We start from the raw sequence: 12,260 nt of genomic DNA, 5'->3' as shown, positions 1-12,260 counted from the left end.
GCGAGACCTCATCTCTACAATAAATCAAAAAATCAGCTGGGCGTGGTAGCGCATGCCTGTAATTCCGGCTACTTGGAAGGCTGAGGTGGAAGGATCGCCGGAGCCCAGCAGGTCGAGGCTGCGGTGGCTGGGAGCAGCCACTGCACTCCAGTCTGGGCGACAGAGTGAGACTCCAACTCAAAAAAAAAAAAAAAAAATTCTAATTTTCCCCTCTAAAATAGAATTATAAAAGAAAACCAGGGTTCTTATAGTTTATGTTTCTACCATAAAAAATAAAATAAGTATCTGAGCCTAAGGAAACTAGCTTTCTTGCATATTCCTCTCTAAAACTCAGAATCTGCCTCTGTGGAAACTAACACAATAACCTCTCCCACTTTCTCTATGAAGAATTATGCTTTACCTTTGCCTTAATTACAGGAACTAGAGAGAAATACACATCACTTTTAGAGGTAAAACAAAAAAATCAAGTGTACAAACTTAAGAGCTGACTTTCCAAATAAAACTGTAAGTGAATAGCTTCCCTAGGTAGCTGAAACATAACAATTATAAAGGGCAAGAGAAACTTTCCCATAGGGATGACCTAATGGTACACCTTTGGTCAGAGGTCTAGAGAGGTAGGAAGAATGTGAAAGACTGATGGTTTTGTGGATTATTATCGCTCTCAGCTTTTAGTTTGGTTTTTCAGAATATTTCCAATCATCTGTCACTTGCTCCATGAAAGTGTTCCCAAGTACCACCCCATTGACTATGTCAGAATCATACCTGTACAGGTAATCACAATGTCCACTTGTCGGATGACCTCATTTAATTTCACCAGTCGAAATCCATCCATACTGTTGAAATAAAGCATGACTAATTAACCTAAACAGGCAGCTGGGGAAGCTTTTGCCACAGAACTTCAAAAGCTGTTATCAAGTTCCTGTCAACTCTTGAGAGAGCTGAACTACTCTTAGTAATGAAAAATCCAAAGCATTTCCTTAGTTCATTCAAGACAGAAATAAAAGGTTCCTTTGCATCACTGGAACTTATTTCTTCCTTATAATAAATAGGGAGCAAGGGGTACCAAGAGATTCCCTGACCAAGTTTCTAGAAATTCTAGAAAGTGCCACTTAGCCACTGAATCAACTACCCCATAGAAAGTGCTCCTGGGTCAGGAGCAGTGGCTCACGCTTGTAATCCCAGCATTTTGGAAAGCTGAGGCCAGAGGATCATTTAAGCCCAGGAGTTCAAGACCAGTCTGGGCAGCACAGTGAGACCTCATCTCATTAAAAAAAAATTACAGCTGGTCTCGGTGGCTCAGCCTGTAATCCTGCGCCTTTGGGAGGCTGAGGTGAGTGGATTGCCTGAGCCCGCGGGTTCGAGACCTGCCTGGGCAGCAAGACCTCATCTCTACAATAAATAAAAAATTAGCCAGGTGTGGTAGCTGTAATTCCAGCTACTTGGAAGGCTGTAATTCCGCCTGTAATTCCGGCTACTTGGAAGGCTGAGGCGGAAGGATTGCCTGAGCCCAGCAGGTCGAGGTTGCGGTGGCCGTAAGCGGCCACTGCACTCCAGTCTGGGCGACAGAGTGAGACTCCAACTCAAAAAAAAAAAAAAAAAAATCACATATATATGTCTGCCCTAGAAGGCTCTCAAACTCACTGTGTTTATCTTATTCCCATGCCATATATATATGAATGTAAGTGCTCTTCTCAAGATTATCATTGATCTTCTGAATGCTAAAAGCTAAAATATTTCTTAGGTTCTTGACTCTTTATTTTTTTTTAAAGAGACAGGATCTCACTATGTTGCCCAGGCTGGAGTGCAGTTGTTACCCACAGGCATGATCACAGTGCCCTACAGCCTCGAATTCCTGATCTCAAGCAATCCTCTTGCCTCAGCCTCTCGAGTAGCTAGGACTACAGGTACATGCCATCATGCCTGGCTTCTTAGACTTATATCACTTGATTTCTTTCCCTACATTAAATATTATTTGCCTCCTTGAAGACCCATACTTCCTGGACTCCACAACACTTCTCTTCTGGTTTTCCTCCTCCTTTTCTGATACCTCTTCTCAACCTTGGGTAATTTTTAGAAACTGGTACTCCGCAGGATTCTGCCTTTACTCTTTTCACTAATTCTTTTTTTGAGTTGGGAGTCTCACTCCGTCACCCAGGCTGGAATGATGCGGTGGCACATTCACAGCCACCACAGCGTCGACCCGCTGGGCTCAGGCCATCCTTCCGCCTCAGACTTCCAAGTAGGTGGAACTACAGGCATGCGCCTCTATGCCTAGCTAATTTTTTGATTTATTGTAGAGATGAGGTCTCGCCAAGTTTCCCAGGCTGTTCTCAAACCCATGGACTCAGGCAATCCTCTCACCTTGGCCTCCCAAAGTGTGGGATTATATTTGGTAATTCTTTTAATACTCATCCATACCCTTCCCTCTGTCGCAAATGACTACTTACAAATGGCTGATTTTCATATTTGTATCTTTAGCTTAGATCTCTCCGAAGCTTTATAGTCAAGGATCATATTATCCTCTGGATAGCTCCTCATGAATGTCCCAGAAGGCTCTCGAACTCACTGTGTTTATGTCCCAGCCCCACCTATTTCTTCTTCTGTATTTTCTACCTTGATCAATAGCAGCACCGTTTATAAAATTATATGACCCACATAAACAAGAACGTCCTAACTGAAGTTGCCACCCATCTGGCAGATTCTTCTCCAGTAATTCTCAAAGAGTCTCTTGAATCTGTCCCCTCCTCTCCATACATGCCGGCCTTGCTAAGTTCGGGTCTTACTATATCTTGCTTAGATTCCTACAGTAACCCCAGCCCAAGCCTACTGCCCCTAGGTTTACATCTCTCTAAATCATTCCACAGTGATTTCCCTAAAGCAATTTGGATCATGTCACTTCCTCGCTTAAAATGCTTCAGTGAGACTGCCTGTTCCCAGGATAAGACCCAAATCCTTACACTGACAAGTGATTATGTTGACATATGATTCCTATGACTCCTGCACCTTAGATATTACCACTCCCCCAAGTCCCTGAATGTGTCCTATCTGCCAGCTACGTTCAAGTATTTCCAGTTTCTTAAATATGCTATGCAATCTCCTTCCTCGAAGACTGTGCACATGTCCCCTGCTCCTGGGATATATTTCCAAACAATAAAATGCACAAGTCTTAGGACTTAACTCTACTGACAGCTCTTTCTACCCTGCCCCTAGTTCTTCAGGTAGACATTTTTCCTCTGAGCTCCTATGGCACAGTGGTTATCTGTGCATATGCTTCCCAAAGCAGAACCTTATTTCATTCATCTATTCATTTTATTCATCCTCAGCACACGGCACAGCACCTAATACTAGTAAGTGACCAGTTTACGTCTGTTTGGCGAATTTGAACAGCATCATAATCAGTATTACAGCATGTTCAGGTTTCTATAACAAAACCTGGGAGTACTACAAGGCTCTCCTAGAGTTCTGACTCGGAGGAAGCCAGCAAGTTGTCAGGGGGAATCTGTGGATTAGGGTTTGATGGGTGAGGAGTGGCAGGATGAGGGAGATGGTTATGGTATAAACTTGACACCACGCTTCATTCTATTCCAGGGACCTTCCTCTGGAGGGTGAGTGGGAAGGACAGGGGTGGGGGAGTGGTGTCTAGGCTACACTCCGACTCTGGCAGTTTTCAGGTACAGTGGTATTTCCCACCCTGCTGAGGATGGCAAGAGTCAGTGTAAATAACAGCTACCATTTAGGGAGCATCTACTAGTTATCAGCAGCCCTGCAGCCCTGTACTTTATATAATTATGTATTTATGGACGGGAAAGGAATGATTCTTTCTTAGCCTTTTTTTAAGAGACAGAGTCTTACTCTATCACCCAATCTGGAGTGCAGTGGTACAACCGTAGCTCACTGCAGCCTTGAACTCCTGAGCTCCAGTGATCTTCCTGCTTCAGCCTCCTGAGTAGCTGGGACAACAGGCATATGTCACCATGTCTGTCTCTTTTTAACTTTTAATTTTAGAATCGTTTCAAACTTAAGAATTATAAGGCCAGGTGTGGTGGCTCAGCACTTTGGGAGGCGGAGGTGTGAGGATCATGTGAGGCTAGGAATTCGAGACCAGCCTGGATAACATAAAGAGACCTCGTCTCTTTAAAAAAAAAAGAAAAAAGGAAAAAAAAAGAATTACAAGAATAGTACAGATAATTTTCATCTACCCTTCACTAAGAATGAGCATACTCACTCCACTTCAGGTTATGCATTTTGGGAAGAAATATCATAGAAGGGCACTTTTTCATGCCTCACCTCAGAAGGTGCTGGCCTGCCCTCCCTCCCTCCCTCCCTCCCTCCCTTCTTCCCTCCCTCCCTTCCTAGTCTCATTCCATTGCCCAGGCTGGAGTGCAGTGGCACACTCACAGCCACCCCAGCATCGATCTGCTGGACTCATGTGATCCTTCTGCTTCAGCCTTCCAAGTAGCCGAAACTACAGGTGCGTGTTACCATGCCTGGCTAATTTTTGATTTAGCCGAAACTACAGGTGCGTGTTACCATGCCTGGCTAATTTTTGATTTATTGTAGAGATGAGCTCTCACCAAGTTGTCTCGAACCCATGGGCTCAGGCAGTCCACTCGCCTCCTAGAGTGCTGGGATTACAGACTGAGCCACCGAGCCCAGTCTTTCTTTTTTGATCACTGCTTTCAAGGGGCAGGTATTACATATGGAGAGGATAAGGGACTACTTTTTCTTTGGCTCAAAGCATCCTGTCACTATTTCCACGGGAATTCTAAATTTTAGCCCTCTGATAGCTGCTGTTCTCAAGGACAGCTCCTTGACCTTTGAAAGACTGAGTTTAGAGTCAGTGGCGGCCTCTCTGAGGATCTAGGTCCCTCTAAGATAAAACGTGGCCACACAGGCCATTCCTAGGAGGCAGCTCATTGATCACACATTGGAGGACAGAGCACAAGAAGAAGCACATCTCCCTTTACATGCTTACCAGGCCTGCAGGGCGCATATGGGGTCAATCTCAGTTACGTACACAATGGAGCCCATGGCTTTTAGGGCAGCACAGCACCCTTTCCCCACCTGAAGAGGAAGAGAACACATGTATTAAGACAGCCAATGAGAAAACAGTTACTCAAAGCTTCTGGTAAAGTGTACCCCCATCTTTCCGCCCCAAGAGGAATTTCACTAATAGATTCATGCTTGGGGAGAAACAAGAAAAACAAATACACGAATGCAGTCCATCAACAAGCCCCTGGCTCCCACTCATCACATTCGTGTGTATAAGAACACCCACACTCACGATTTATAATCAAAACAAGCTAAAAGAACATTACAGACGGTGGTGCTGGAACAAGTCAGAACATCAACGTAAGGAAAAATGGCAAAAATGAAAAGGGAAAAGAAAGATCGTCTTTTAACTGCAGGGACCGCTAATGTCCTTTCTCACATCTACAGTGGGAATGGGTGTACTCTCATGTCCATACAAGTGAAAAATTCCAGGACATTCCAGCAAAATGCATAAACCTCTAGTGAATGGAAGATTAAGCCTTACCTCTCCATAGCCACAGACCACCACCTGCTTTCCACCAAACATCATGTCTGTTGTTCTTTTAAGTCTAGGGGAAACAAACATTGAGTCAGATGAGGCTTCCCTTGTTTCTCCCCTGAGGTTAGACTGGGTTTCTTGGTTTTCATGGGATTTTTTGGCTTGTTTTTTGCTGTGAAAGAAAGACTGGCTTTTTCCCTAGAGAAACGAATAACCAAAAAGAAAGTTTGAATAAGATACACATTTTCTCATTCCTTGCCATCCAACCAATTCTCTAAGTGAGAGTTTTATTCTTTTTTCTCCTTTTCTTGTGAATAGTACAGAAGAGGAGGTAGATTACCTAGTAACTTTTAAACATAAAAGTTATATATATTTATTATATGATATTTTGAGCATATAATACTTGGAAAGAAAAGATATAAAGCAGAAAATTAAAATAATGTAATTTTAATTTAGGAGGTGACAAAGCTCTGGCTTAATGAAAACATTACCCAAAGGTGCTACACAAATCATTTCCAGAAACAACCAAACCAAAAACATTAGAACCTCATCTCAACAACTCAAGTTCATCTCAAAGATAGTAAGCATTACCCATCGAGAATTGATTCACGGCAACAGTAGAGGTTGTCAAATTTCTGTTTGGTGACTGAGTCATTGACATTCATGGCTGGAACACACAGCTTCCCAGCTTTGGACAGTTGGTACAGCCTGAGGACGAAGGGCGCCAAGAGGAACATAAAACAATGAGACACTACAATCCACCATCCGTTTCATATCAGATTCCGGAGACTTGTTGACTAGATAAGCATGAAGCATAAGACATGACTGGTTTTGTACTATTCGGTGGATCTTGAGAAACAATGAATATCATCCTAGAGCCTGCATACAGCCTAGCAATAAAGACCGTATTCAAAAGTCACAAGGGGAAAATCTTTGACCCACCTCTTAAACTTTAAGGCTAGAAAACATGAGGCCCTCACTTGTTCCCCATCTGCCACACTCCCACTATTGCAGTTTTCTATCTGTATTAGTAATGAAAACACCAAGCACGCAGGCTTAGCTCCAGCTACCTCATTTTCAACATGATGTGTCCTAGAGGTATGTTATTATAAGATTACGTGTCCAAGCCACATGAAGCCAGGCATGTCCACATCACATCTTACCTGTGAACTCCAGTAACACTCTCCTCTACTATGCCTTTGATTTTCTTGAACATGTTGGGATACTTTTTATAAATCCAGTGAGTGAGATCCCCGCCATCATCCAAGATCTGCAACAGTAAGCACCAATCTTGTCAGTCACTCTGCCGAAGGCTCCAGGCTTCAGTGCTTCTCTGGGTCTTGTATCCCAGTTTCTAAATACCCGTTACAGATATTTCAACTTTCCCATATGGCCATGCAAAGTAAAGCCAAAGCAAATTGGCCAATGCAATAATGTATCAAATAGTTATTATACTGAAAGTATAAAAGACAATGAGGGATAAAAGGTCAACTAGAATTCTTACTGCCAAATGACCTTCCCACATGACACGTCTACTATATCAAAATATACAGCAACGCAATGAAGCTATTCTTATGAATTGACCGTTTAAGGGGTTGTCCAGACCACCAGTTCTTGAATGTACTATAGATATTCAGAAAGCCTAAACCAAATCCAATTTAGCAGATTTCTATCAGTTAAGTTCAGAACTTTAAATAGGTTCTGTCAAGGCTTAGTTTAAATAAAAGGCCAGATAATTAGTCTCCCTCTCAGAATGATGACTTATAAGACCTTCTTCATTCATGGTTTATTTTTCTCAAAGCAGAGCCACTCTCCCACCCAAGATGTCAGGCAGCACTGCAGGGTTTTGCCTAGCAGAACCTCACTCTGTGGAAACCAAATTAAAAATACCCAGGAAACCATGCAGCATGTAGGTGTGCAAGCATGCCTCTGAGCAGCTCATCACTGTTTCAGGTTGGGAGTCAAGATAAACACAACACTGTATAATTCAAAAGCCCCCCTTCATCAGCAAAGGAGGGCTTTTGAATTACAAATCGGCTGAAGAAAGGCCAGCTCAGAACACTATCAGGCGTTGGGCTATGACACGTCAGCCTTCCCAAGCCTGTCAGAAGTGCTTGGCAGGACTTTGCAAATTGTCATACCATCCTTCTGGAAAGTCCCCACAGCACCGAGTTGCCCTCTGCTGGCATGCACCCATTTTGCAGTCCTGTCAATGATCAACTCCACAAGTGCAACAATGCCAGCCTGAACCCCAGGGTATGTGTGTCTACCACCTGACCTCTCTTTTGCATCTGCTCTTGCTGTTGGTCTATCTTCTCTAACCCAATCAGACTTGCCCGAGAGCGGGATCCAAGGTAGGACTCTCCTTAAAACTCCTATATTTGCTCCACATAAGCAGAAACCCTCAGAACCCATGCCCCAAGAAAGCAAAGGGCTTTTTTGAGTTTCTCTCTCCCATTCTCCATGTATGGAATCCTCATGGAGTTTTCCCTCGCCTCAGAAAAGATCAGAGAAAAAAGAGATGGAACAACCAGAAACTGTGTTGTAAGTCCCACCATTCTCACCCACTTTTCCCTTTAACAAAGACATCTGATACTGGCAGGTAGTTGCTATCCTTCATATTTATTTAACAAACGCAGCCCTTAATCATCACCATGCAAATCTGCAGAAAATTCTTGTCGTCAGGAAATCTTCCTGGGGTTGGAAAGCAAGCAAACTACTCGATCGTGACAGGAGCCAGAGGGCCCGTGTCCCGTTCTCTGGGCAACAACTGTTTTGTCCTTGTCTTCTCCTTCATTAACCTTGCCAGCAGTTCATGCTGGCTTCACAGTTTGTAAAAGCTCTCTGGGCACAATCCCACGTCCTCCCTGGGTTCCTGCCTATAAAATCAATGTTTTCTTCCCTGGCATATCTTGTTTAGTATCCGTCAGTCATCCTCCCTGCTGTCACTGTTAAAACTGTTGGAATGAGCTGACTCACCTCATAGCCACTGTCAACCCTGCCCCCCACCCTCTCGGGATATGAAGGCTTTAACCTAGCACCGGGTGCCATGTGACATGGATTGCAGAACTCAGAAAGAGGCTGCTTCTCTGCCTTGCACTAGGCGAAGTCTGCTAGGCAGCTTTCAGCAGCAAGCCATGGTTGGACTAGAGCTTAAAGGGCTCTTTGCTCAGTTGAATCCTTAATCTTTCTGCTCACATCATAACAGGCAAAACTGCTTACAAAGCGGGAGTGTGCATATCATATGCTGTGGTTTTTTGCCTCTAGTCTAATGTGCGAATCTAATGTGCTATCAGGCTGCAAGACTTGATCTTTTAAAAAATGAAACAAAAATAAAAGTGGAGCAAAAATTAAAAGGCTAAAACTTAGCCTGGCCACCTTTTTTTAAAGGTAGGGAATGAATAAAAAGAAGAAATTCAAACCTGGAAGCTCTTCAGGCTTACTATAAATTTAGTATATGTATTCTGGAGAGAAAGCTAAGTATCTCTGAAGTTGTGGCTTTTTTGTTTGTTTGTCTGGGGTTTTTGGTGGTTGTGTTAGGGAGCCAATAGTAGGGGACAGAAACTCATTACCCTTGCTTTTTAACCAGCCATGTGTTCATGATGAGCAACAATTTAACCCTTTGCACTCAGATGTCCCCTCAGAGGTTGCTAGTGACTATATAGGACAAACTTATGCCAACACAAATTTTTCAAAACTGTATGTGTCCTCGAAGTTTCCATTCAAATTGCATGAAAAAGCAAATACAGAGATGGAATAGACACTGAGATATGATCGATCAGTTGAGAAGTGGTTTTCAGGGATTGCAAATGTGTCCTTCCATGTCTTCTTTGAACAACAGACCGGAAAATAAATGATACATTATTAATGTAGGAGGAAGAAAATAACTACATTGTCTGCTCGAATAGAAAAACACCAGGTGGAAGACATCAAATGAACTTCTATTGTACAACATGTATCAACGAACCTGCAACGCATGTCGGTGACTATTTCACACGTGGAAACATATAAGAAAAATTGAAGACATAAATTTTGATGTTTTTGTCATAAAAAGTTCTTCAAAGTCCAAAATTCCATTATAAGCCAAATATCATTACAATAAAATAATTTACTCCAACGCTGTACTATTTAATATGAAGTGATTTTGTTACTCTGTAAATAAGTGCTGTCAAGTGCGAGTAGGTAACCCATGAGACACCACCGAGTGCAGCAAAGGGTTAATATTATGAAGGACTCTGAATGTTGCCAACATCAGTGCTAACAATTAAGGCACTCTGACAAACGCATCAGTCCTCTTGAGGCACTCCTAAGCACAAGTATCAGGTTCTGCTGGAAGCCCAGATCATCAGTTAGAACTGGAGTCATTTTCTCCCTTCTTGTTGGGAAATCCTCTCCCAGGTCACAGCCTCCCCCACCCCCAACCCCTACAAAACTGTGTTGGTAAAGTCGGACCCACCATGTTTGGCTGCCAGCCTTCCACATTCACACATCTATCAATGCACCACCAGAAGTCATCTTCCGACTCTCCTTTCCAGGCAAAGACGGGAAATCCTAAGAAACAGACAGAGAGAAATCTTCAGAGGCTAGAAAAAGTGCTGACCCCCAAATTGGCAAGGGGACCCTGGTTTTCCAACTTCATTCTGCTGTGTTCCTTGGACTGACTTTCTTCACTGACTGGCACTGCTTCAAGCCTGTGAGCCAGCCCTTTGACTGCTGTGGTCTTTCTGCTCTTGCTAGTCCACTCTGTTCAAGCAAGATGGTTGTTAAAAATATGACTAAACAGAAAAAAGAAGAAACCAGAAGGAAGTACTTCTTTATTCCTCACACTGGCATTCCTACCCTTTCCCAACCACACTCTGATCCTTCTTGCTTCTACAATGGAGTCACCCTACCCCATTCATTAGGAAAACCCTTACACACTTTCTGTCCGCCAAAATGTTGCTACATTTCAGAGCACAGCTAAGTGTAATGTTCCTAAAAAAGCCCGATTAACCAGCTGGAAGTGGCCCTCAAGAAATCTGAACTATTCTTTTTTTTTTGAGTTGGGGGTCTCACTCTGTTACCCAGGCTGGAGTACAGTGGCACAATCATGGCTCACTCGAGCTGCTGGGCTTGGGCAATCCTTCCTCCTCAGCCTCCGAGCAGGTGGAACTATAGGAGTGCCACTCTATCAGTTAATTTTTAAAAATTTTTTTATAGAGAGAAGGTCTCACTATGCTGCCAGGCAATCCTCTGGCCTTGGCTTCCCAAAGTGCTGGGATTAGAGGCATTAAGCAACAATGGATCTGAATTTTTCTTTCTTTCTTTCTTTTTTTTTTTGAGTTGGAGTCTCACTTGTCGCCCAGGCTGGAGTGCAGTGGCATGCTCATGGCCACCGCAGACTCGAGCAGCTGGGCTTAGGCAATCCTTCTGCCTCAGCCTTCCAAGTAGCTGGAACTACAGATGCACACCACCATGTCCAGCTAGTTTTTTTTTTTGTGATTTATTGTAGAGATGAGGTTTCACCAAGTTTCCCAGGTTGGTCTTGAACCCACGGGTTCGGGTAATCCTCTTGCCTCGGCCTCCCAAAGTGCTGGAATTACAGGTTGAGCCACCGCGCCTGGCGGGATCTGAATTTTTCTAAGCCCCTTGTTTGTGTATTGAATATGAACTTATGATCTGTTGTGGCATTTATCATCTATGTCCTTGTGTCATCATTATTTATATAAGTGTATTATCTTCTCAACTACAATATAAGATTCAAGGGCCTGACACGGTGACTCATGCCTGTAATTCTAGCACTTTGGGAAGCTAAGGCAGGCGAACTGTTTGGGGCCAGGTGTTTAAGATCAGCCTGGGCTACTTGACATCTCTACAATAAATAAAAAAGTTAGCCAAGTATGGTAGTGCGTGCCTTTAATTCCAGCTATTTGGAAGGCTGAGGTGGAAGGATCATTTGAGTCCACAAGTTGAGGCTGTGGTAGCCGTGAGTGTGCCACTGCACTCTAGCCTGGGAGACAGAGTATGACTCTGACTCAAAAGAAAGAAAGACCAGCCTGGGCAACATAGTGAGATCCCATCTCTACAAAAATTTTAAAAATTAGCCAGGTGTGGTGGTGTAGCTACTCAGTAGGCTGAGGTGATAGGATTGCTTGAGCCCTGGAGTTTAAGGCTGCAGTGAGCTTTAATTGTGTCACTGCACTACAGCCTGGGTGACAGAGAAAGACTGTCTCAAAAGGAAAAAAAAAGATTCTGAGGGCAAAGACATTGTCTCATTTGTCCTTAGCTCGTAGAGAAGGTCAATAAGTAAAGAATGCATCTGTACAATTCATTGGGTATTCATTTCATATTTGTGGTCCCATTAAGGTATTAATATTAAATACTTTTCTCTCATATATGCATCAATCCAATTGTATACATGAGTGAATATAAATGAAAGAAGAAATGAAACGCTGAGCATGCTGGCCAAAGAGAAAAACACACACTTCATGGGCTCTCCCTGGTGCTCTGGAGCAAGTGTCTGGCTCTCAGCTCTGTGCTGTGCTGCCAGAGAGAAATGGCAATAGCTGGCAGAAACCAGCTCTCCATTTCTTTTGTCCTTCAAGTATCAGTGGACGTTGTGATCAAAGGCCAGGTCAAGTCTCACTGCTGAAGCAGAAACACCAACATCAAGTCAGGGCCACTTGCTGGAAGGCCAGCAGGGCCGCAAAACCATGGCTGAAGGCTTTTCTTTTTTTTTTTTTTGTTGGGG

The 12,260-nt window shown here is 43.4% G+C and overlaps 1 protein-coding gene across 3 annotated transcripts in view; it reads right to left on the bottom strand.

Annotated features, from left to right (window-relative positions):
* AHCYL2 (adenosylhomocysteinase like 2) overlaps positions 1–12,260 on the bottom strand; it is a 60,976-nt gene that overhangs the window by 17,028 nt on the left and 31,688 nt on the right. For all 3 annotated transcript variants that reach the window (XM_021719009.1, XM_021719017.1, XM_008071566.2), the window contains exons 6-11: positions 9,987–10,081; positions 6,694–6,800; positions 6,122–6,238; positions 5,537–5,600; positions 4,976–5,064; positions 763–833 (exon numbers count right to left, since the gene is read on the bottom strand). In XM_021719009.1, coding sequence (XP_021574684.1) covers positions 763–833; positions 4,976–5,064; positions 5,537–5,600; positions 6,122–6,238; positions 6,694–6,800; positions 9,987–10,081 — 543 coding nt within the window. The remainder of the gene's footprint in view (positions 1–762; positions 834–4,975; positions 5,065–5,536; positions 5,601–6,121; positions 6,239–6,693; positions 6,801–9,986; positions 10,082–12,260) is intronic.

This window comes from Carlito syrichta, unplaced genomic scaffold (assembly GCF_000164805.1).
Source record: "Carlito syrichta isolate Samal-C Ts95f unplaced genomic scaffold, Tarsius_syrichta-2.0.1 Scaffold113510, whole genome shotgun sequence".
Lineage (NCBI taxonomy): Eukaryota > Metazoa > Chordata > Mammalia > Primates > Tarsiidae > Carlito > Carlito syrichta.
Note: the sequence above shows the minus strand (reverse complement) of the source record. Positions and strands in the feature narration are given on the sequence as shown.